General features: G+C 41.6%; 1 protein-coding gene across 2 annotated transcripts; it reads left to right on the top strand.

The window, feature by feature from the left end:
• Nucleotides 1-2793: 2793 nt before the first annotated feature.
• LOC122024945 (E3 ubiquitin-protein ligase RGLG4-like) lies at nt 2794-24865 on the top strand. 2 transcript variants are annotated; one of them, XM_042583687.1, is made up of 11 exons: nt 2794-3191; nt 22880-22964; nt 23039-23179; nt 23286-23399; nt 23478-23575; nt 23652-23731; nt 23816-23921; nt 24012-24139; nt 24223-24391; nt 24468-24524; nt 24630-24865. In XM_042583687.1, the coding sequence occupies exons 1-11, from the start codon at nt 2829-2831 to the stop codon at nt 24714-24716; spliced, it is 1428 nt and encodes a 475-aa protein (XP_042439621.1). In that variant the 5' UTR covers nt 2794-2828; the 3' UTR covers nt 24717-24865. The 2 variants fall into 2 exon arrangements, with proteins under 2 accessions (XP_042439621.1, XP_042439620.1); XM_042583686.1 differs by lacking the exon at nt 2794-3191 and adding an exon at nt 3723-4053.
• The last annotated feature ends 391 nt before the right edge of the window (nt 24866-25256 follow it).

Here is a 25256-nt window from a genome sequence, read left to right as displayed (position 1 = left end):
ACTAACAAGGTGTATATTTGATATTGTTACGGTTGAATAAGTGAATGGAGAACAAATGGAAGAGGAAAGAGGCTCCATTGTAAATGAGACTTTAGTCCCACATTGGAAGTCTCAAGGTATTTTTGTTGGTTTATATTGATTCACATACATTAAGGATGTGAACTAATGCATGGGGAGAGACTCTCTTTCACGCATGGGTACGCAAGGGGTGTGCAAATCCAGGGCTCGGATTGCACTGAACCAAGTTGACTCGTGTGCGCGAGTTATTACCGACCGGCTATATGATGGAGGACTCTCATGTAAGAAAACTCATATATGGGTGCGTTTGGTTCAAGTCATCATGTATAAAATCACATAACCAAGGTTTTAATGAATACCCTACTTTAATATTTTACCGTATTACCCTCAGTTACAAAACTAACTATACATATTATTATTATTATTTTTTAATGTTTTTTTACTTTTCTTTTTCTTGTATATTTTTTTACTTTTTTATGTGTTTTTTTATTTTTTATTTTTTTACATTTTTTTAATTTTAATTTTTATTTATTTATTTATTTTTAAAATTTTTAAATTTTAAAAAAAAAATTTTTTTTTTAAAAAAATTTTATAATTTTTTTAAAAAATTTTATAATTTTTTTAAAAAATTTTAATTTTTTTTTAAATTTTTTTTAAATTTTTAATTTTTTTAAAAAAAAATTTAAATTTTTAATTTTTTATAAAAAAATTTATAATTTTTTTTAAAATTTTTAAAAAAATTTTAAATTTTTATTTTTATTAAAATTATTTATTTTTTTAAAAAATAAATTTTTAAATTTTTTAAAACATTTTTTTTTATTTTTTAATATTTTTTTACATTTTTTTTCTTTTTTCCATGTTTTTTCTTATCAGAGGGTATTTTTGGTAAAAAAAAATCGTTAACCCCAGAATCAAGAAAAACCTTAGTTTTCTGAGGTTTTCTGATTCCGGGCTGTATGACCCTTTTGCTGACGTGTCGGGCATGGAACATTACTTGGGAATCATCGAATACCTAAACCAAACAAGGTTTTTGTTGATAACCTTGGATAGATAACCAAGGTTATCAAGAATAACCCCGAACCAAACGCACCATAAACCAAACGAATACCCTAGGGTGCGTTTGGTTCAAGTCATCATGTATAACCTTGGTTATGTGATTACCAGGTAATCACATAACCAAGGTTATAGGGAATAAAACATAACCAAATGTTGTTTGGTTCAACTTAGGTAATGCAACAAAAACTTGTTTGTTTGAAGGTTTTAATGAATACCCTACTTTAATATTTTACCGTATTACCCTCAGTTACAAAACTAACTATACATATTATTATTATTATTTATTTTTTAATGTTTTTTTACTTTTCTTTTTCTGGTATATTTTTTTACTTTTTTATGTGTTTTTTTATTTTTTAATGTTTTATATTTTTATATTATTTTTATTTTTATTTTTTTACATTTTTTAATTTTAATTTTTATTTATTTATTTTATTTTTAAAATTTTTAAATTTTTATAATTTTTAAAAAAAAAATTAAAATTTTAAATTTTTTTAAAAAAATTTATAATTTTTTTTTTTAATTTTTATTTTTTTAAAAAATTATTTATTTTTTTTAAAAAATAAAGTTTTAAATTTTTTAAAACATTTTTTTTATTTTTAAATTTTTTTTACATTTTTTCTCTTTTTTTCATGTTTTTTCTTATCGGAGGGTATTTTTGGTAAAAAAAATTCGTTAACCCCGGAATCAAGAAAAACCTTAGTTTTCTAAGGTTTTCTGATTCCGGGCTGCATGACCCTTTTACTAACGTGTCGGGCATGGAACATTACTTGGGAATCATCGAATACCTAAACCAAACAAGGTTTTTGTTGATAACCTTGGATAGATAACCAAGGTTATCAAGAATAACCCCGAACCAAACGCACCCTATAGGGTCGACCAGCAGTGGGGTTGATCAGTCATATGCTAAAAGACTTGTACTAAAAGGGGGAAGTTAGATTCCCTTACTCCGGACAGACATGTAGGTCAGACATCTCTTGACCTCTGTCGGTTATCGAATGATCAAAAATATAGATGTCTTAATATAGGAACCGAACACTAGGTCTCCTAGGTTCGATCGACTCCTTGGCCGGTCATCCTCATACTGAAAGTCTTAACGTTGGACGAAGAGCAAAATCCTATTAAGAATGACATGTTGGTTACTACCTCTTCTTGACTTTGATTGTCACGTTATATCCCGTATCAATTATAAAATTCAGAATTTGATTAAATCGATGAAAACAAACTACCAACGATCAATTGATGTACTGTAATTGATTGATTGCTGGTCCAAATTTATGAGTTATGACGGCTTGAAGAAATACATCCACAAATCAAGCATAGAAAGTTCAGACATGGATTGGTGCGATCGATGATTGTCCACGTATAAATTGACTAATGATGCATAGAAATTGACTAATGATGTAATAATAATAGATCAATTCAATTTTAATTAAATGTTCAGCTTAATGATAAATGTCTTATTTTTACTTGCTTATTTATCCTAAAGTATAGGAATTTTTGTTTTTTAAATTAAAAAAGTATCAGATTTCATATTTGCGTTTGATAGAAAGTAAGAATCTTCTTCTTGATCAAACAAGTGGGAGAATAAATGCAACGAGAAATTTCCATAAAGAACACATGCATGCAGCAATTGCATGCCCAGTACCTTCCCTATATTCTTCCATCTAACTCCCTTAAATTTCCAGCTCTTGCAAATAAATCCAAGTGCTGAAACATTGACACTACGATCGAGCATTGCAACTCACAGACCGTCAATGGGCAATTGCGCGCCCTACACAACAAGGACGGAAGCTTCTTCACCGCCGCAGAGCGGCCTGGGTTACCGGGAACCGGATGTCTGGAGGCGTCGGACACTGGTGGCCGACAACTCGTCAGCTGCCACTGCTCTTCAGCCGAGGTTCAGGCAAGCATCCCTGGAGCGAGGGATATCGCCACCCGAGAGGCGGCCATCTCTAACTGCAAGAACTCAAAGTAATCAGCAGCAACAATTCATCGGAAGGCCACCGCCTCCGCCACCGCCGCAGCCGGTCAACCGGAGAAATAGCTCCAATGACAAGCGGAGCCAATTGACGAAGAAATACGCCTACATCCCAGACAACTACACCTCCCTTGAACAGGTACACTATATATATAATTACACTTGCCCTTCATTCACTCCCTTCTCTCCCCATTTATGATCGGATCTACCAAAATAAGAGTTTGTATAAAGATCAGGGATAGAGATGTTGACGCCCTTTTGATCGGTTAGGTTCTACGTAAATTTTCTACCGATCATCAGGTGAATCGGGAAGTATTTACGACGGACGATCCAGAAGTCTAATATTCCTTAGTTGCAAGTCCCATTTGAAAGAAAAATCTCTTTAAATATATCAAAATTGAGAATCAAATCGTAAATATTTGAGAGATAATTGAATACTTTTACCACTCTACCATAGCTCGGGTATTCGACAGATTAAGTACCTTAGGTCTGTGAGAATCTAGAGATCTGAATTAAAAAATTATATATATATATGCAAATGACGACAAAGAAAATCAGATGCTATGATTCTAAAACAAAAAAGAAAGCTTTAAGAAACATCCGGGAAGTTTCACGAGCATCTTTGATAGATGAGGATTAGCCACTTTATTCCAAACCAACATTTAAACCTTTCCTTCAGGATAAAATCGATACTACTTCAGCCGTCGTTTTGCCTTCTTTCGATCGGATTAGTATATGGTTGGTGGATGGGGAATGTGGTGGCCCTGCTTTTCGGTCGGCGGCGAGCTCACCGGCCAGCGGCCCGGGGAATAGAGGGGTGGAGGACTCGCCCGGCGGTTCGGGAAATAGAGGCGTGGAGTTTTCGCCCGGCGGTTCGGGAAATAGAGGGGTGGAGTTCGAGCAGCTCTCAGTCTTCCATGGGAAGGAGAATAAATCGCAAAAAGAGTGAAGTTATGAAGAAATACGCGTTCATCCCTGACAACTACACCACGGTCGACCAGGTTCTGAAATCTTACAAACTAATGATAATTTATACTTAATTTGTAGTTTTTTATAAATTAAATTCTTCAATTAAGACCGTTCAGAAATTAGCTATTTATTGCCAATGTAAAACTTTAGTGTTAATTGTCCAAAGATGATTAACATCAAACTAATAATTCACCATGTTTGTCATGAGGGAATTATTTGTGAATAATATTTATGAATATTGAGGAACAAAATTTATTAACTAAATTCATATATAAAATTTTCATTGTAAATAAATAAAAAATAACAAAATGAATAAGCAAACTTGTATTATTAGTTTAATAGCTAATCAAATAAATTTAAAATTATAAAAAAATTTAAACAATTTGAATTGGGAGTTTGATACTATGTAAACAAATCAAACTTAAATCGAGTTCTTGTAAAAAAATATCAAACTAAATTTGAATAAATATTTCAACCGCTTAATTTATTTTGACTCAATAAGTTTGAACATAATAAATTTGATTGGACTTTACCACCCTACTTCTTGTTGAATCATCAGCACGTGAGAGAGGGTGAATCATGTATTTTTAAAGACAGAATTATTTTAAAATAAAATTGCAGCAAAAAGTTTAAACTGAAAAGAATATAAGAAAAAACTCGATCGATTTTACTTGGTTTGGAGCCTTCAACGGCTCCTACTCCAAGACTCAGATCCCGTAGACCTATCGACGAGTAATTCACTAAAAGCATCTTCCGGAGCTGTTGGAAGACGAAATCAAATACAAAGACAGGGACAGTGTAACAACTTACACTTTCATTTTAAAAGCAGTAATAAAGAAAGCAATACTTAATTAAATTTTACCAATTTTATAGTCATATGCGCTTGTGTATTACTGTCTGATCTTGTCGAGAATCTGAGAAGACGAACTTGCTGGAATGACGTGTCTAGAATATTGACCGCATCTCCATGACCTGGATGGTGGTCTGTCTCCTGTGTTGACCAAGTCATCGGAAGACCTCCGGTCAACGCTACCTGCAGCTAGCGATCGGGTCGCCCCGGTCTCTGGTACCCCGATGCTCGAGACGGGTCCCACAAATGTATAAGCAATCAAATAATAGCAGAACAATGAAGTAAAGGTAGGACAAGTACGATGACGTACCTTGGCCCCGGGGGGCGCCCTCAGATGGGTCGATGAGCTGGTCGCGGTGCTGATCGAGTCATCGAGACCGTGCCGAGCAGACGAGTGTGAGTCAGCTGAGGAGCCGGATCTGGGGGCGACGACATGGAACTCGGTGCAGCAAGCATAATAACAGTGCAAATAGCAAAACAAAACGGCTCGATGGCCGGAACATAACACACAAAGCATAACATAGATCATGGGGCAGAATGCGATAGCAGCGGCTGAAAGGCCGGATCAGCGGTGACTCGAGCACCAAATCAGCGCCGAAATCATACGTCGACATGGAAGCTGCAGCAGCGGCCGTTGGAGGCTGTGGCAGTGGCCGTTGAAGGCTGCGACAGCCCCCGCTGGAGGGGTCGGTGACGCTCGCGAGAGGTGAAGACCGCTGGAGGCAGCGGCGTACCGTGCGTCCCTGTACTTAAGGCGCCAACGCGCATACAAGAAAAGGGAGAGGAGCGGCGACAGTGGCTTGTTGCGGGTGTGAGAGGTGTCAGCGACGGCGTCCACAGCCGCTGGCAGCAACGGTGGCGTCGTGAGGCGCCGGCAGCGGCAGCGGGAGGCACCGGGGTCGGAGAAGAAAGGAAGCGGCGGAGAGGGAAAGCAGAGGAAATGGCCCAAAGACGGGTGTTGTCGGCAGATCTCTCCGGAGGCGGCGACGAGAGCAGAAGCCTCTGCTTCGATCCCTGGTGGCGGCGGCAGAACCCCCAAGCTTGCTCCCTTTCTTCCTGTTGGCGGTCATCCCCCCTCGGAGCAGAGTATGGAGTGAGCGAGAGAGAGATAGAGGGAGTGGTGGCTTGCCGGTGAGGAAGGAGAAGGAGGCGTCAGCGGCAGTGTGAAGGAGAGGAGGTGGTGTTGGCTCTTGCGCGAGGATGGTGGCGGAGAAGCTCCTCCTTCGAACACGAACCCCTCCTCCCTTCTTAATGCCCTCACAGCAAAAGGGTGAAAATACCCCCCGCCCCCCTATTTCTCTTTAACTCCCTCCTATGCCCCCAACAATATCCATAACACAAGCATCCCCTTCAAGTCTAGTCGAAGGAGGCACGAGTTCGACTGACTAGACAATCTATTTCCAAAGTTGAATCACTCTTGATAATAGAGTCGAATCGCTGAACCCCTTGTATAATGCCACGTCAACGATCACTATAGCAATGGTGTCGCACGAGAGATAGTAGCGGTGATAAGCAAACTACGAAAAATAGTACCGAGTCGGCAACCAGACAGATGCTGAGTGAGCGGCAGAACGTAAAGCGAACGACGAGTAAAATGATAATAGACTGAGCGATACGCGGGATAACGAGTAGACCGAGCGGACGAGCGATGCCGAGCGCGCGACTGCGAAGACGCCGACCGAGCGATCGGAAGGATGTCGATCTGGTGGATAGACGTCGGACGGACGATGCCGAGCGCGTGACCGAGAAAATGTCGGCCAGTCGACCATAAGATGATGACTAGACCATCGAGAGAATGCTGAGCGTTCGATCGAGTTGTTTAAGTGTATAGCCGAACGGGCAGCTGAGCAGTACCGGTCGGACGATCATGAGAATACTAAACGAGCGGCTCGGAGAATACCGACAGGGTGATCGTAAAATACCAATCGGATTGCCGTAAACTGCGGCCGGACGGCCTGAAAATGTCAACCAGGTGACCATAAAATGCCAACCTGACGACTACCAAGAAACACAAGCGCGTGGCTAAGTGGAGGATCAGGTGGCTACCAAAATGTCGGCCGAGCGATGAAAAATAGGGCCGAGCGACTGCCAAGTAAGCTATCGGGCGAACAACAAGTGAGCACCTGGACAAATACCGAGCGAAAGGCGAAGCAGCGCTGGGCCGGAGTGGAGCCCGAAAACTGAGTGAGAGCCTAGTCCGTGAAATTGAATGCCCACAGAGACGAAAGTCGTGAGCCGAACGAGCGCATCGCACGTGAATTGAACTGGAGTGTAGCCCGTGAGTCGAAGGCGCACGGAAACGAAAGTCGTGAACCGAACGTGCGCATAGCCTATGAGATATTCTGGTCCGAAACCAGTGGAGATACTCTTGTCTGCGACCATCGGAGATAGCTCGACCCCGAACGGGGGAGATAAGACGCTCTTATAAGCTGGTCTGTGACCAGTGAGACGTGCTCGACCCCGAACAGGGGAGATGTGAGATCCGATATGCTGGTCCGAGACCAATGAAGGTCTCTCAACCCCGAACGGGGGAGATAGATGCTTGTGGAGACTGCTCGACCCCGAACAGGGGAGATAGACACTCGTGACAACTGCTCGACCCCGAACGGGGGAGATAAAAGATATGATATACTGATCCGCGACCCGGTGAAGGCTGCTCGACCTCGAACGAGGGAGGTAGAAGATCGTGAAGACTACTCGACCCCGAACAGGGGAGATAGATGCTGGTGGAGACTACTTGAACCCGAACAGGGGAGGTGGAAGATATGATATGCTGGGCCGCGACTAGTGAAGGCTGCTCGACCCTGAACGGGGGAGATAGCTGCTCGTGAAGACTGCTCGACTCCGAACAGGGGAGATAGGCGCTCATGGCGACTGCTCGACCCCGAACGGGGGAGATAAAAGATATGATATACTGATCCGCGACTGGTGAAAGCTGCTCGACCCTGAACGGGGGATGTAGAAGATCGTGAAAACTGCTTGACCCCGAACGGGGGAGATATATACTCCGCGACCAATAAAGACCTCTCGACCCTGAATGGGGGAGATATGAGATCTGATAAGCTGGTCCGAAACCAGTGAAAATCACTCGACCCCGAACGGGGGAGATAGGAGATCCGATAAGACTGGTTCGTGACCAATGAAAACCGCTTGACCCCGAACAGGGGAGATAAATGCTCTGATAAGCTGGACGGTGGAGACACGGGTTTAAGGTCGCCGCTCGACCACCGGTGGAGACCTGGGTTTAACGTCGCCGCTCGACGGTCTTCAAGGCGGGATTTTTATAGTCGCCGCTTCGACTCTAGGGTTTAATGTCGCTACTCGACGGTCTTCAAGGCGGGGTTTTTATAGTCGCCGCTTCGACTCTAGGGTTTAACGTTGCCACTCGACGGTCTTCAAGCCGGGTATTTATAGTCGCTGGTTCGGCTCTAGGGTTTAACGTCGCCACTCGACGGTCTTCAAGCCGGGTATTTGTAGCCGCCGGTTTGACTCTAGGGTTTAACATTACCGCTCGACGGTCTTCAAGCCGGGTATTTATAGTCGCCGGTTCGGCTCTAGGGTTTAACGTAGCCGCTCGACGATCTTCAAGCCGGGTATTGATAGCCGCCGGTTCGGCTCTAGGATTTAACGTCGCCTCGCGACGGTCTTCAAGCATAACTCAAACCCGGCCGATCGGCACAGGGTCTTCGACATCGAGCCCGTGGCTCAAATAAATATACGCCCGGTCGATCGGCACGGGGTCTTCGACATCGAACCCGTGGCTCGGATAAATATACGTCCGGCCGATCGGCACGGGGTCTTCGTCATCGAGCCCGTGGCTCGGATAATATACGCCCGACCGATCGGCACGGGATCTTCAACATCGAGCCCGTGGCTTGGATAAATATACGCTCGGCCAATCGGCACGGGGTCTTCGGCATCGAGCCCGTGGCTCAGATAAATATACGCCCGCCCGATCGACATGGGGTCTTCAACATCGAGCCCGTCGCTCGGATAAATATACGTTCGGCCGATCGGCACGGAGTCTTCGACATCGAGCCCGTGGCTCGGATAAATATACGCCCGGCCGATCGGCACGGGGTCTTCGTCATCGAGCCCGTGACTCGGATAAATATACACCTGGCACATCGGCACGGGGTCTTCGACATCGAACCCGTGGCTCGGATAAATATACACCTGGCACATCGGCACGGGGTCTTCGACATCGAGCCCGTGACTCGGATAAATATACACCTGGCACATCGGCACGGGGTATTCGACATCGAACCCGTGGCTCGGATAAATATATGCCCGGTCGATCGACACGGGGTCTTCGACATCGAGCCGGCCGTGGCTCGGATAAATATACGCCCGGTCGATCGGCACGGGGTCTTCGATATCGAGCCCGTGGCTCGGATAAATATACGCCCGGTCGATCGGCACGGGGTCTTCGACATCGAGCCCGTGGCTCGGATAATATACGTCCGGTTGATCGGCATGGGGTCTTCGACATCAAGCTCGTGGCTCAGATAATATACGCCTGGTCGATCGGCACGGGGTCTTCGACATCGAGCCGTGGCTCGGATAAATATACGCACGGAGGATCGGCACAGGGTCTTCGACATCGAGCCCGCGGCTCGGATAAATATACACCCGGCTGATCGGCACGGCCGATCGGCACGTGGTCTTCGACATCGAGCCCGTGACTCGGATAATATACGCCCAGCTGATCGGCACGGGGGTCCTCGATCGAGGAACTAGGGCAGATCATATAACTGAAAGGGAAAAGATAACGCACAAACTAACCTACCGTCCAACAGAGGATCTAACTCAGTTCCTCGACTCCCGAATACCCGTTGAGTGAGGAGAATGACACATTCGTCGAAACCTACCAAGGTCATGAGGATAGCAGAATTTTTCGGCATCGTCCATCTTCATGTTCCAGATCAGGTGTGTTCCCACAAACGATGCCAATTTGATCCTGTCGAGAATCTGAGAAGACGAACCTTCCGGAATGACATGTCTGGAATGTTGACAGTATCTCCATGACCTGGATGGTGGTCTTTCTCCTGTGTTGACCAAGTCATCAGAAGACCTCCGGCCAATGCTACCTGCAGCCAGCGACCGGGTCGCCCCGGTCTATGGTACCCCGATGCTAGAGGCTGGTCCCACAAATATATAAGCAATCAAATAATAGCAGAACAATGAAGTAAAGGTAGGACGAGTACGATGACGTACCCTGGCCCTGGGAGGCGCCCTCGGATGGGTCGGTGAGCTGGTCGCGATGCTGATCGAGTCGTCGAGACCGTGCCGGGCAGACGAGTGTGAGTCAGCTGAGGAGCCGGATCTGGGGGCGACGACATGGAACTCGGTGCAGCAAGCATAATAACGGTGCGAATAGTGAAACAAAACGGCTCGATGGCCGAAACATAACACACAAAGCATAACATAGATCATGGGGCAGAATGTGATAGCAGCGGTCGAAAGGCAGGATCAGCGGTGACTCGAGCACCAAATCAGCGCCGAAATCGTACGTCGACATGGAAGCTACAGCAGTGGCCGCTGAAGGCTGCGACAACCCCCGCTGGAGGGGGCGGCGACGCTCGCGAGAGGCGACGGCCGCTGGAGGCACCGGCAGCGGCGTACCGTGCGTCCCTGTGCTTAAGGCGCCAACGTGCATACAAGAAAAGGGAAAGGAGCGGCGATAGTGGCCTGTTGCGGGTGTGAGAGGTGTCGGCGACGGCGTCCACAGTCGCTGGCAGCAACGGTGGCGTCGTGAGGCGCTGGCAGCGGCAACGGGAGGCATCGGGGTCGGAGAAGAAAGGAAGCAGCAGAGAGGGAAAGCAGAGGAAATGACCCAAAGATGGGTGTCGCCGACAGATCTCTCCGGCGACGGTGACAAGAGCAGAAGCCTCTGCTTCGGTCCCTGGTGGCGGCGGCAGAACCCCCAAGCTTGCCCCTTTTCTTCCTGTTGGCGATCCTCGCCCCTCATAGCAGAGCATGGAGCGAGCGAGAGAGAGATAGAGGGAGTGGTGGCTTGCCGGTGAGGAAGGAGAAGGATGTGTCGGTGGCGGTGTGAAGGAGAGGAGGTGGTGTTGGCTCTTGCGCGAGGATGGCGGCGGAGAAGCTCCTCCTTCGAACACGAACCCCTCCTCCCCTCTTAATGCCCTCACAGTAAAAGGGCGAAAATACCCCCCTATTTATCTTTAATTCCCTCCTATGCCCCCCCCCCCCAACAATATCCATATCACTATCGGTTTGCCAAAGATGGTTGGATGACTCGATAAAGTAATTCGGTGGCAGAAAGAGTTCTTTAAAGCAGTAGAGGATTTGTAGAACACTTGAATATGATAATGTTTGAAGAGCTGCTCCAAGCCTTCTTTTATTGACGATTGAAGGTGCCTCCAACATCAAGCATCATCCCCTTATCTTCAGAGTTGATAAAATCCGCTTTTTGCGAATTCTATCCCTTGGAAGGTGCCTCCAACCACCTTCGAGGCGCCTCCAAGCTCTAAGCTTATCCCGCTCTCTGCGATGTTCTTATCCTACACGAGGGCGCCTCCAACACCTCTGAAGCACCTCCAACCCTCGATCTAGGGTGCCTCTAACCGCCAGGAGGTGCCTTATCGCCTTTTGCTCCGGGGTGCCTCCAATCGCTAGGAGGCGCCTTGAGCATTGTTCATCCGAAGCTTTTTATACTTGAGCCCCGGGGCGTAGCGTAGACGGTGGGCGCATAGCATTTCTAGCGTAATGGTTAGGGGTTGATTCTCATAAACTGACGACCTGGGGTTTACCACACCATGCGCCTATGACTTGTGTACCTGTATATACCTCTCTCCATATCTGTGGGGCCGACACTAGGGGGGCCGCTAAGGTAGTGGATCTACTTTTTTTATATATACTTGTTCACCCTTGCAAAATGTATTAGTCCAGAAACAAAGTATACCTTGTAAAATGGGATTACCACAAATATAAAATAGGAGTATTAATTAGTTTATATCTTTCCAAGATCAGAAACTAGTCATGGTCTCAATTTAGGTATCTTAAATAGAGCTAACCTGGACCATCGCCTAAAGTCCAAACTTGGACTCATCCTTACTAGAACTCTCTCCTCCAGTGACTTACCTTCACTTACCAACTTGTAGTCTATTGACTAGTCTCTCAATTATCAGGTCTTCTTGCTAGTTGTCAGGTCTGCAGACCCAACTAGAGTTCAACTAGTTGTCAGGCCCCGCAGATCCAGCCGAACTTCCTGCCAGATATCAAGTATGTCCTTTGACCTATCTGGCTTTGCACTAACTATCGGGTCCTCAGACATAGTTGGATTTCAGCCTGATGTCTGATCTCCTAGACCTGTTAATCCTTGCACACTCGGTAAGTGCATTAGATCATAAAAAATACCTAATTTAATTCACTTGTCATTCATCAAAATTTGAGTTAGACCGTTAGTGCATATTGCACCAACAATTTCCTCATTTTTGATGTAATGACAACTTAGTTAAAGTTATGGAAAATAAAATAAAAGAAGTGAATGCAAGAATGATCTAAGAATTTTAGATTTTGAATTCGTATTTATTTCTTGATCATTTTGAATTGTAGAGTTAGGTTTGAGTTTATCAACTTAATCTTCTACATAATTTGTTCCAACTTAACTCTACTTCTTATCAACTTGATATTCTACATAATTTGTTCTAACTTAACCCTACTCTTCTCTTTTGACATTCATTAAAAAAAATATGCAAGGAAATAAATAAATCATATGAATCAGAGTTAGGGAGAGTTAGAATTTTAAAAAGAGATTGTAAGAATATTAAACTCATTTGTAAAAAAAAATTGATGAACAATAATTTTTGCAAGAGAGAAGATTTTTCTATTCATGGATTTGCAAGTGATTTTCTAAAATAATAGTACTTTCAAAGTATTTTTAAGCAAAACCATTTAAGTGAAGATTTCAAAATATTTTTAAGTATAGATTTTTGTTCAAAGAGTTACTAAGTAAATTATTTTTAAAATGTTGTGTAAGTGTGCATTTTTCAACAATTTGAGATAAACGTAATTCTTAAGTAAATAAATTATGTAAAGATTTGAAAAAAAAAATCTAAGTAAATATTTTCTTTAAAACAAGTTTAAAGAACAATTTTAAGTGAAATTTATAAGTAAAAAAAAAATTAAGTTACCAATTAAATTTTCAAAAAGTTTTATTTTTCAAGATAAATTTCAAAACACTTTTTAAAAAAAAAATCAAAATAATTTTCAAGGTGGTATTACAAAGTAATCTTTTAAAGTTTAATTTTCAGAGCAAATTTTTAAAGTTAATTTTTCAAAGCAAATTTCAAACACTTTTCAAAAGTAATTTTCAAAACATTGTGAAATGAGATTTTATAAAACTTAATTTTTGAAAGGATTTTCAAGGAGTAATTTCTAAAGTATTTTTAGAAGATTTTTCAAAGTAATTCTAGAAACAATTTTCAAAGTTATAAAGTGACTTTCAAAATATTTTTTAAAAAAGATCAAACAAAATAGTTTTGAAAATATTTTCAAAATATTTTTCAAGAGTTTAAAAAAAAAATTCTAAGTTTTTATCCGTCCTCTCCCTTAAGTTGACACTTCTTCTTAACCTAACATCTATAGTTATCAAGGAGCTTAATTTATATAATTATTTAAGGGATTTAATATTGAAATACTGATTTTCAAAAAATATGTAACTTTAAAAAACCATAAGTTAAGTTTGATTAATTTAAGATTGTTTAAATTAATTGTTAATAAATTATTCTAAGAAAACTATTCTAGGATTAAGTTAATTAATTTTTAGACTAAATGAATCAATTAGTTACTAATGTTTTACTAGGTTAAAGATAAGTTCAGTTCAAAATTTTAAATTCAAATTAAGTGTATTTAATAGTTTATGTTTGGATTGATAGTTTACTTGAACCTAAATTGAATTGTTTATTATCAATATTGATTAACTATTATTTAAATTTTAATTGTATTAAGTTAAGTTTAATTATATTTTGATTTAGGTTAAATTAAAGATTGCATTGTAATTAATTTAAGGATGAATTAATTAATTAATTTTTAGAATAATTAAATTAATCATTTGTCTGGATTACTAATACTTAATTATTAATTGAGATTTAAGTTAATTGATTGGTAATTTGATTGATTTAAATTAAATTAGTTTAAAGTTTAATTTTAATTAAGTTAAATTAAATTAAGGTGTTAATAAAATTAATTTTTCAATTGAGATGATTCTAAATTATCAATTAAGGTCAGATTAATATTTTGAGTTTAATTCAATTAATTTTAATTGTTTGCTTATTAATTATTTAATTTGGTTTCAAGTTTAAGTTAATTAAATTTTAATTAATTAAATTAATTGTTTAATTAATACTTAGGTTTAAATTAATTAATGTAATTTAAGTTTAAGTTTTAATTAAGCCTTTAGGTTTTAACTAAGTGTTTAAATTTCAACTAAGTTTTTAAGATAATAATTTTTTTAATTATTTAAAAGATTTTTTAAAAAATATTTTTTATTTATTTTTTTTTAAAAAAATATTTTTAAAATAATTTTGAAAAGATTTTTAATTTTTTTAAGACAATTTTTAAAATATTTTTTAAAAATAATTCTAAAAATATTTTTAAATGATTTTTAAAAAAAATTAATTTTTATAAGCTATTTAAAATATTTTTAACATAAATTTTTTTAAAAAATTTAAAATATTTTTTTAAAGAATTTTAATGTAAGACGTTAATTAAATTTACGTTTAATTCTATTTTAATTTTAAGTTTAAATTTAATTTTTAGTGTTTAATTAACTTTATTTTAAAGTTTAAGTGGATTAATATTTAGGGTTTAATTTAATTAACATTTAATTAATATTTATAATTAAATTTTGGGTTCTTAATCATCTTACCCAGTTTAATTTATCAACTAAGGTATTCCTATAGTTTTGTAAGATGATTTAGTTGATTTTTATTTGAAGATAGTTTGACTTTGTGTTAGATTCAGGTTTAACCGTCAATCAATTAAATACATATTTCAAAAATCGGCTTCCAATCTGTGGCGATGCACAAGTGTCTTCTTCGGTATTGGAGCAACGATCATTCTAAACAAAGTCTTTTTAAGAAATTAGACATTTAATTTTTCTATTGATAAATCTTGATTTAACTAGTTTAGGATGTGGTGAGGGAGTTTCAGTTAGTTTCACTTAGCTAAGTAGACCAAGTAGGGCACGTCTTACCCTACTTGACTCCCTAGATAGAGTTTCATTAACATACTATCATCTCACCCCACCCTGATAATATGTTGGTCAAAGATCAAATTATCTGGGAACTACCCGACCAAGTAGACTAGGTTCATGAAGTGCTAGTTATTCTCGCGCCTCCCCCTAAATTGTTGCTTTTGTATTTTGTTTTGATTTTTTAGTTATGTTTATTTGTTTTATAATTATAAAATACTTGATTGTAGTTAGTTTTTGGTTTTATTTTGGACTTGTGGCCCAAGTTTGGTTTAGTTAATTTAAGTTTGGGTTTAGATTATTTAATTTCTTATTTTATATAATTTATCTGATTCTTAGTTACATAATATTGATTTGGTCCTACTTGCATAGTTAGACATACTTTCGGAACCCAGACTTGGGTTTGATTTTTTATTTTGGATAACTAGAGATATAAAAGTCTTATTAGTCAAGCTGGACTTGTATCCGAGTTCGAACTTATTATACACAGCTCTTTGTGATCCAAGTATCATATCAAGGTGTTTGAATCTAGTTGTAAATTTTCCTAGAAGTTATTTTAGTTCAACTATTTCACCTTTCAATTTAGAATTGTCCTCCTCAAGTTTTAAAACTTGTGTTGGGGTTCCAGCTTAAATCGGCTTAATTATTGAGGTTAATTTTAGTTGTTCGATAAGTGTTTTATTTTCTATACTTAGTTTATTTATTTGATTTTCAGAAATAGTCAATTTCCTATGTAAACATGCAAGTATTTAAAAAACAACTTTTTACTTAAAATAGATTATATCTCGTCGGAACCTTCTGTTAGGGTCGAAATATGCTAGAGGAGGGGGGTGAATAGCTCGTCGTCTTGCTTCTTGGTGATGATAGACAGTGGAAAATACAAGAAACAAAAATATAACGCTAACACAAGGATTTATTTGGTATCCACCTCAAGAAGAGGTGACTAATCCAAGGATCCACACACGACACACACTCTCCACTATGAAAACACTCCTTCTCGGTCGCAGACGAAGGTGGAGAAATCTCGTACAAATTCACACAACAACAAGAAGAAAAGAAGAAGCTAAATACAAGTAAACCTTACAAGATTTTACACAGTAAACCCTAGCTAGCTTCCCCTTCTTGTTTGGAACGCCTCTTGACCTTGGAAATGTAAGAACACCTTGCTCCAAGAAGCTTCAAGAACTGGCGGTAAGTAGTAGAGAAAGCGCTATGAAGGTCGGAGAAGAATCGCAACTGTAGTCGTGTAAGCCGTGTGGAGAAGAACGCTCGCCAACGAATATAACCTGCGCCAACGGTCAGATTTCAATCAATTGAATTACTCTCAATTGATTTGGGAGGCTTTGGATCGATCGATCCAGAGCGCCTCTGTGCTCTCTGGAACTCGCTTGAATCGATTACCCGATCGATTCACTAACCCTCGCGCGATTCAAGCTTCCCAATCGATCACTCGATCGATTGGAGGCTCCCAATCGATCACTCGATCGATTGGAGGCTCCCAATCGATTGGGTGATCGATTAGGAGGGTCTCTGTGCTCGCGGCGATTCTCCCCAATCGATCAACCGATCGATTGGGCATGAGTCAATCGATCGGTTGATCGATTGATCCAACATGATTTGCCCTAATCAAGTCCCAAGCCCCTAAAACCCAACATCTAGTCAACCATGATCTGTTGGGACATCATGCCTAGCATCCGGTTACCCTCGATTTGCTAGGACTTCCTCACCAAGTGTTTGGTCAATCCCTTTGACCCACTTGGACTTTTCTCCTTGTGCCAAGTATCTGGTCAACCCTTTAACCTACTTGGACTTCTCAATACCAGGTGTCCGGTCAACCTTGACCCGCCTGGATCTCCGGTGTCTGGCTTCACTCACCAGGACTTCCCTTCTGCCTAGCTTCACTCACTAGGACTTTCCATCTGCCTAGCTTCACTCACTAGGACTTTCACCTAACTTCACTCACTAAGGTTTCCCATCTGCCTGGCTTCACTCAGCAGGACTTTCACCTAGCTTCACTCACTAGGGTTTCTCATCTACCTGGCTTCACTCAGCAGGACTTTCACCTAGCTGCACTCACTAGGTCTTTTACTTGGCTTCACTCACCAGGATTTTCCATCTGTCTGGTTTCACTCACCAGGACTTCTCATCTGCCTGGCTTCACTCATCAGGACTTCTCCTCTGTCTAGCTTCACTCATCAGGACTTCTCCTTTGCCTAGCTTTACACACTAGGTCTTTTACCTAACTTTACTCACCAGGATTTTCCAACTATCTGGCTTCACTCACCAGGACTTCTCATCTGTCTGGTTTCACTCACCAAGACTTCTCCTCTTCCTAGCTTCACTCACTAGGTCTTTCACCTGGCTGGCTTCACTCACCAGAATTTTTCAACTGCCTGGCTTCACTCACCAAGACTTCTCAGTCAATTATCCAGTCAGTCTTGACCTACTTGACTCTTCTTCACATCTAACTGGCCAACCTTGACTAGAGGAGAATTTAGCCAATAATTTCCCCAAATGAACAATTGCATCTGCAATCTCCATGTATTATCAGTCTCCATGTATTGTCAAACATCGAAACTCAAGCTTGAGCCATCTCAAGCTTAGTCAACCAGGTCAACCTTAACCTAGGGAATATTGCACCAATACCTTCAAAAATGAGAACAGGCTTGTGGCTCAATTCGGGTTCAGATCTGTCTTCCGATTTGCTTTTTGATTCTGGTCCAGATACCATCAATGCGAGGTAGTTGGTGTGCTTCGATCGGTCATTGTCCGATTCTTTCGATGACGACTCATCCCAAGTTGCCTTGAGGGATTTCTTATTTTTGAGATTCGAGCAATCATGCTTGTAGTGTCCCTTTTTGTTGCATCCAAAGCACGTGACATTCACCTTGTTGTTGTTGGAGGTGGGATTGATCTTCTGCAGGTCCCTTTTGGTGAACTCCTTTTTCCTAGTGAATATTTTTATTACCAGATTCACTAGATACTCTTCATCGTTTGAGTCTGGGTTAGATTCAACTTCTAGTTCTGGTTTAGTTTTGACTTTTTTTTTGGACAATCCTGCAAAAAGAGCAATAATTTTCTCGGCGGGTTTGGCGTTAGTTTGTTCGTGCAACTGTAGTTCATAGAATAATTCATCTAATTTAAAATTTTAAAGATTCTTTGAAATTTTATAGATATCCACGATGGATGCCCATAATGTATTTAGAGGGAATGTGTTTATGGCGTACCTTATAAGATCTCAATTCTCTATCTGGTGGTTGATCGTGTAAAGTCCGTTGAGGATGTCCTTGATCCTCATGTGCAACTTACTTGCAATCTCTCCTTCCTACATTTTGATATTAAATAACCTATTTTAAAACAAATATCTTTTATTTACCTTTGCATCGTTGGTACCTTCGTGTAGTTCTCTGAGCTTTCCCCACAACTTCTTTGCATTTTCCTGTGGGCCGATGTGGTTTAGTTCCTCCTCCGTGAGTTCGAACTAGATTGTGTTGAGGGCCTTGAAGTCTATTTGGGCTTTCTTCTTCATCTCCGAATTTTAATTTTTCGAATCAATTAGAATCCCGGTGTTGTGGCCGATTAGCACCTTGTATCCTTTTGTTATACTGAACCACTGGTAGAAGTTAGTTTTCAAATATACTTCCATTATTTCTTCTAGTAGGAGAAGTCGTCTCAATTGAATAGCAGGGGATGAACGATGTTGGATCCCTCAGTTTGGTTCATTGGTTTACTGAAAAATAAAATTTAAAATAGATACCAAGACTTGGTGAAGGGGAGCCTTGGCGCAACGGTAAAGTTGTTTCCATGTGACCAAAAGGTCACGAGTTCGAATCCTAGAAACAGCCTCTTGCAAAAAGCAGGGTAAGGTTGCGTACAATGGATCCTTTCCCGGTATCCCGCATGGTGGGAGCTTCGTGCACCGGGCTGCTAGTAATACCAAGACTTGGTCTTAGGGTAAGTAGTGTGGGAAAAAGTTACAATTATAATTAAATGAGAGAAACTGGAAAATCGATGAACCCCCTACTCGATCGGTGGTTGCATCAATTCAGAGCTAACTTGCCTCTGATACCCTGTTGGATTGTGAGCATGTGAGGGGAGGTGAATCACGTGTTTTTGAAAACAGAGTTATTTTAAAAAGTTAAAATAAAATCACTACGGAAAGTTTAAACTGAAAAGAACACAAGGAAAAACTCGATCAGTTTTACTTGATTCGGAGCCTTCGACAACTCCTACTCTAAGACCCAGGTCCTGCGGATCTATTGACGAATAATCCACTAAACGTCTCTTCTGGAACCGTCGAAAGAGGTAATCAAATACAAAGATAGGGACAGTGTAACAACCTATACTTCCCTTTTAAAAGCAACCCTTAATTAAATTTTACCAACTTTATGGTCGTGCTCGCTCGTGTGTTGCAATCAGTTTAACGGAGATGGTCGGATGACTTGAAAAATAGTTCGACGGTGGAAAGACTTCTTTGAAGCAGTGGAGGAGTTGTAGAACACTTGAATATTATAATGTTTGAAGTGCTACTCCAAGCCTTCTTTTATTAACTGTTGAGGGCGCCTCCAATATCCTCCAGGGTGCCTCCAATATCAAGCCTCATTCCCTTATCTTCGGAATCGATAAAATCTGCTTTTTGCGAATTTTATCCTTGGAAGGTGCCTCCAAGCGCCAAGCTTATCTCGCTCTCTGCGATGCTTTTATCCAGCGCAAGGGCACCTCCAACACCTCTGAAGTGCCTCCAACCCTCAATCCAGGGTGCCTCTAACTACCAAGAGGTGCCTCAACGCCTTTTGCTCTAGGACGCCTCCAATCACTAAGAGGCATCTCGAGCACTGTTCATTCGAGGATTTTAATACTTTTTTACTCCTACAAAATGTATTAGTCTAGAAACAAAGTATACCCTGTAATATGAGATTAACACAAATATAAAATAAGAGTATTAATGAGTTTCTATCTCTTCAAGACTAGAAACTAGTTATGATCTCAAATTAGGTATTCCAAATTGACCTAAACTTGACCAGCACCTAAAGTTCAAACTTGAACTTGTCCTCACCGGAACTCTCTCCTCCAGTGACTTACTTTCACTGACCAACTTATAGTTTATTGACTAGCTCTCGACCCATCAGATTTTCTCACCAGTTCTCAGGTCCGCAGACCCAACTGGACTTCGGCCAACTGTTAGACCTCGCGAACTCAACCCGACTTCCAGCTAGATATCAAGTCGGTCCTTTAACCTATCTAGATTTTGCACCAACTATCGGATCCTCAGATGATCCTATCTGGGATCTGTGTCAGATGGACCGCGGGGTGAGGTGGATGGAATGTTGACCGAATAGTGATGTCTCGGAGGGGGGGGTATGATGAGATGACTTCTATGTTGACCAAGTCTTCAGAAGTCCTCTGGTCAACACGCTACTTGCAGCCAGCGACCGGGTCCTCCCGGTCCCTGGTACCCCGAAGCTCGAGGCAGATCCGACGAATATATAAGTAACAGACTAATAATATAATAGTGAAATAAATGAGGGGCGAGTACGGAAAACGCACCCTGCCCCAGGGGGGCGTCCTCGGATGGGACGCTGCTCGAGTTGTTGTGACCTGGAAGCTTAGACGAATGCGCCGGACGAGGAGCTGAATCTGACGACGCGGAGCCAAACGCGGTGGCGCGAAACTGGATGCGACCTCGGCACGCAGGCCGGGATAAGACATTGGCACGCAGGTCTGGATAAGACATCGACACGCAGACCGAGATCCACTGATGACACGAAAGCCGAAACATGATATCGGCATGCATGCCAAGATATTGCACACAACCCAGGATTTAACACATATGGAGGACGAGGCAAAGACTGAAACATAGCCACGGCTCGAGGGCTGAAACACAACCATGACACAGAGCCAGAACAACGATGGCCCGAGGGTCTGATCAGTGCTGAAAACATACGTCAACATGGATCGAATATCGAATCAGCGTAGGCGATGTATGACCGTGAGGATCGAAGGCGCGACGGTGGGGGGGGGGACGGCTGCAGCTTAGAGCAGATTTTGCGCTGCCCTGGTCGACGGAGCGACGGACGCCGGTAAGGAGGGAGAGGGAGTGGAGCGGGGCTACTGGATACAATGGTGGCTCGGCAGTAGACATTGTCACCGATGTCAGGCATGCGGAGAGGAGGAACTGCACTGGTCGCTGTGTAGAGAGGAGCCCCGGCGATGACCGTGGGAGGCGGTGCTCGGCGACAGCGTGCGTGGCTGCGGCTAGGCCGGAGGCGACGAGGGAGACGACGCGATGGTAGAGGCGTGGAGAAGGCTGCTCAGGGGAGTTGCGACGAATTTGTCCGACGCCGACGTTGTGAAGAGAAGGAGGAAGTGGAGAGGCGGTCGTCGTGAGGAGAAGGAGAAGGAGCAGTGGCGAGCGCCAGCGAAGAGCGGAGCGTGAGGAAGAGGGGAGGGGCAGTAGCCGGTCCGGTAACGACGACACGCGAGGAGGAGGAGAGGGAGAGGAGAAGAGGTGGAGGCCGGCGGCCAGCGCGGCGAGGAGCTTGAGAGGAAGAACGAGATCCCCTGGTGGTGGAAGCTGGCGGAACCCTCCTTTTGCTACAGTGCCTCTTTTTCCCCTTTACCCTCTGTTTGGATGGAGTGAGGGAAGGTTCATTAACGGAAGGGGAAGGGAGGGGAAGTGAGGGGAAGTAAAGTATTTAACTTCTCCTTGTTTGGGAGGAAGGGAAGGTTCATTAACGTAACATGTGTCACTTTGTTTGGGAGGAAAGGAAGGGGAATGAAGGTTAAATAGATAAAGTTATAAAAATATCCTCATTTTTTAAATTAGATATTTTTCATAATATTAATATTTTTTTATAAATATAAATTAGATATTTTTAATAATAAAATTAATTTGTTATATTATCATTTAAATTAGTTATTTTTAATAAAAAATTAATCTTTTTATATTATTCATAATAAAATAATGAATTATCGATAATCAAGTAATTAAATGAGAAATAATGAAAATAATGATTTTAAAAACCTTAAATAAAATAATTTGAAAGATAACGTTGATAACGAGAATTCTTATTATTTAAAAACTTATTAAATTTTGATGAAAAAATTAAAAAATAGTAGATATCCTCTTAAATTTTGACGATAAAAATAGTTTCTCCTTTCAATTCAGTTAGAAGACGTGTCAGATCCCCTCTAATGTTTTGGCAGTAAGCGAGCTGTGAAGAAGGCGAGGAAATTGGACTCCGACGATATAGAAAGATTAGAAATTGGAGTATTTCTTAAACTATTAAGAACAAGGATAAAATTGGAATAAATTTTTTTTGGTTTTCCCTTCCCCTTCCTTACACCCCAATTCGGGGTGTAAGAAAATCTCTCTTTCCATGGGTAACGAAGGTTAAAGCTTACCCTTCCTTACCTTTCCTTCCCTTTCCTCACTCCTTCCCAAACAAGGTTCAAAGTTTCCCTTCCCCTTATTTCCCCTTCCTTCCCCTTCCCTCACCTCCTCCCAAACAGACCGTTAAAGTCCTACCCTGCGAAAAGACTGAAATGCCCTCCTTCCTCCCCCTAATTTCTTCTCTATCCCTCAACCTATATCAATATCATCAGACCTAGTTGGATTTCAGCCTGGTGTCAGATTCTTTAGATCCGCTAATCCCTGCACGCTCGATAAATATATTAGATCATAAAAAAAATATCTAATTTAACTTATTTATTATTTATCAAAACTTAAGTTAGATGATTAATATCAATACTTCCAACAACAGCTTAAAAATCACTAGGTGTTTCCCTGCAGGTCACAGCTGCCCTGAGAGAAGCTGGATTAGAGTCATCAAATCTAATTGTCGGGATTGATTTCACTAAAAGCAATGAATGGACAGGTTGGTCGAATCCAATCGAATTTACACAGCTAAAATTTCCAAATTTTATGATGAAAATTCATCCTTTCTTGTAGGGAAGCACTCTTTCAGAGGTCAGAGCTTGCACAAGCTCGGAGATCAGCCAAACCCTTACGAGCAAGCCATTACTATAATTGGCAAGGTTTTGGCTCCGTTCGACGACGACAACCTCATTCCTTGCTTCGGATTCGGCGACAGTATACTTCTCATTTCTATTCTCGATTTTGCTGCAAGTTTTGTTTTTCCTGTTCTATCACCATGATACACCTTCTTCTTCTTCTTCTTATTCTCTGATCATGGCAGTGACAACTCACGATACACATGTGTTCAGCTTTCATCCTGATAATTCGCCTTGCCACGGATTTGAGGAAGTTTTGTCCTGCTACAAGAAGATCGTTCCTCACCTACGATTAGCAGGTTTGCAATTCATCTTTTGTCCATGATGATCGATCACGATCAGTAGGCATGATTTGTAGTCTCTATTACTACTCGAAGGGCCTACTTCCTTCGCGCCGATCGTGGAGGCAGCCGTCGACATTGTCGAGAGAAACCATGGGCAATACCACGTTTTGCTCATCATCGCAGACGGCCAGGTTCGTCTTTATTTCCACTTAGTTTTTTCAGATCACAATATTTTCTGAACTTTGAACCGCTGCGTCTGCGTTCAAGGTCACTCGCAGCGTCGACACAGACGACGGCGAGCTCAGTCCGCAAGAAAAGAAGACTATCGACTCGATTGTGATGGCGAGGTATGCTCTGTTTTCACAGTCACTTTCAGCTGTAGTCGAGTCGAGGTGCTCAATCTCGTGAGTTCTCTTCTCTCAATGCTTCAGCGCCTACCCCTTGTCGATCGTGCTCGTCGGCGTCGGCGACGGACCTTGGGACGACATGAAGAAGTTCGACGACAAGCTTCCCGCCCGCGATTTTGATAATTTTCAGGTATGGTCATGGAAATTGAACGAGTCTGGATCCCCCTGATCCTTTCTCGATTGATCGCCCTGTTCGTTCACTGTCTGCCGTGCGATGCAGTTCGTCAACTTCACCGCCATCATGGGGAGAAACGCGAGCGCAGCGGAGAAGGAAGCAGCCTTCGCCCTCGCCGCTCTCATGGAGGTCCCTCTCCAGTACAAAGCTACCATGGAGCTCGGCATTCTCGGGTACAACATGCACTCTGTTTAAATAAAGAAGCCTAGGGCTGTATAATAATCCTAAATACGTGTTCCTCCTCCGGCCGGCGAAGGCAAGTGACAGGGAAGGCCAAGAGAGTCGTGCCGAGGCCGCCTCCGTTGCCGGCTGCACAAACACAGAGGTCGTACGTGCCTCAGCAAAGCAGACGGCCGGAACGCAGCAGCACGTTGCAGAGAAGCAGCAGCAGCCCAGCGCAAAGTAGCAATGACGACCAGAGCCAGGTAATGCAGACTGATTCGCAGGCATTATATATACGTTCGATGAAAATTTCAAGAATTTTTTTTTCTTCTGCTGCAGACTTGCCCGGTTTGCCTGACCAATGCCAAAGACTTGGCCTTTGGATGTGGCCATATGGTGAGTGAGCCCCTCTCTCTCTCTCTCTGTCCCGTACTGCAGGTTTTTTTGGTGTTACTATATACAGTCCCGTATCTGATCGATCGAACGCCATTGATGCTGCAGTGTTGCAGAGATTGCGCTGAGAGCTTGATCAGATGCCCGATATGCAGAACGATTATAACGTCACGCTTGAGGGTGTACACAGGATGAATCAGGCATGCATGCAGTTGTGTTGTTTATTGTGGTTTGGTGATGAAAATATATAATAAATGTAAATTTCTAAGGCAGCTAGATAGCAAATTATCGCTGAATAATTCTACTCGTGGAATCTTGTTGATTTAGTCTTGATTGTTGATTAACATCAGTGCAAGAAATAACTAGGGGTTATGTTTGGCTGCACATGAGTTTGTGTCTAACTCAATCTAAACCTAATTAAGTCGTACGTGCGTGTCGAATTAATATGGCTGACGAGCTGAATGATTGTCGCTAAATCTGATTTGTTTAATAGACATAGCTTGATTTTTGGTTAAGTACCATGTAGGGTTATGCCGTGCATGGTTAATGATAATAATGGAAATACTCTCTAATTGATTTCAATTAATTGAGATTTATTATATTTGACATAGATCAACATAAATTAAATAGGAAAAATAATATTTCTAAGTCTATTATATTACTATATTTATAATCATTATGATTATATACTTTATTTAATCTTTCTATTATTGTGTACAATTTGTATAAATAATT

This window comes from Zingiber officinale, chromosome 9B (genome assembly GCF_018446385.1).
Source record: "Zingiber officinale cultivar Zhangliang chromosome 9B, Zo_v1.1, whole genome shotgun sequence".
In the NCBI taxonomy this organism is placed as follows: domain Eukaryota; kingdom Viridiplantae; phylum Streptophyta; class Magnoliopsida; order Zingiberales; family Zingiberaceae; genus Zingiber; species Zingiber officinale.
The sequence above is the reverse complement of the archived record's forward strand: the minus strand, read 5'-3'. Positions and strand labels throughout refer to the sequence as shown.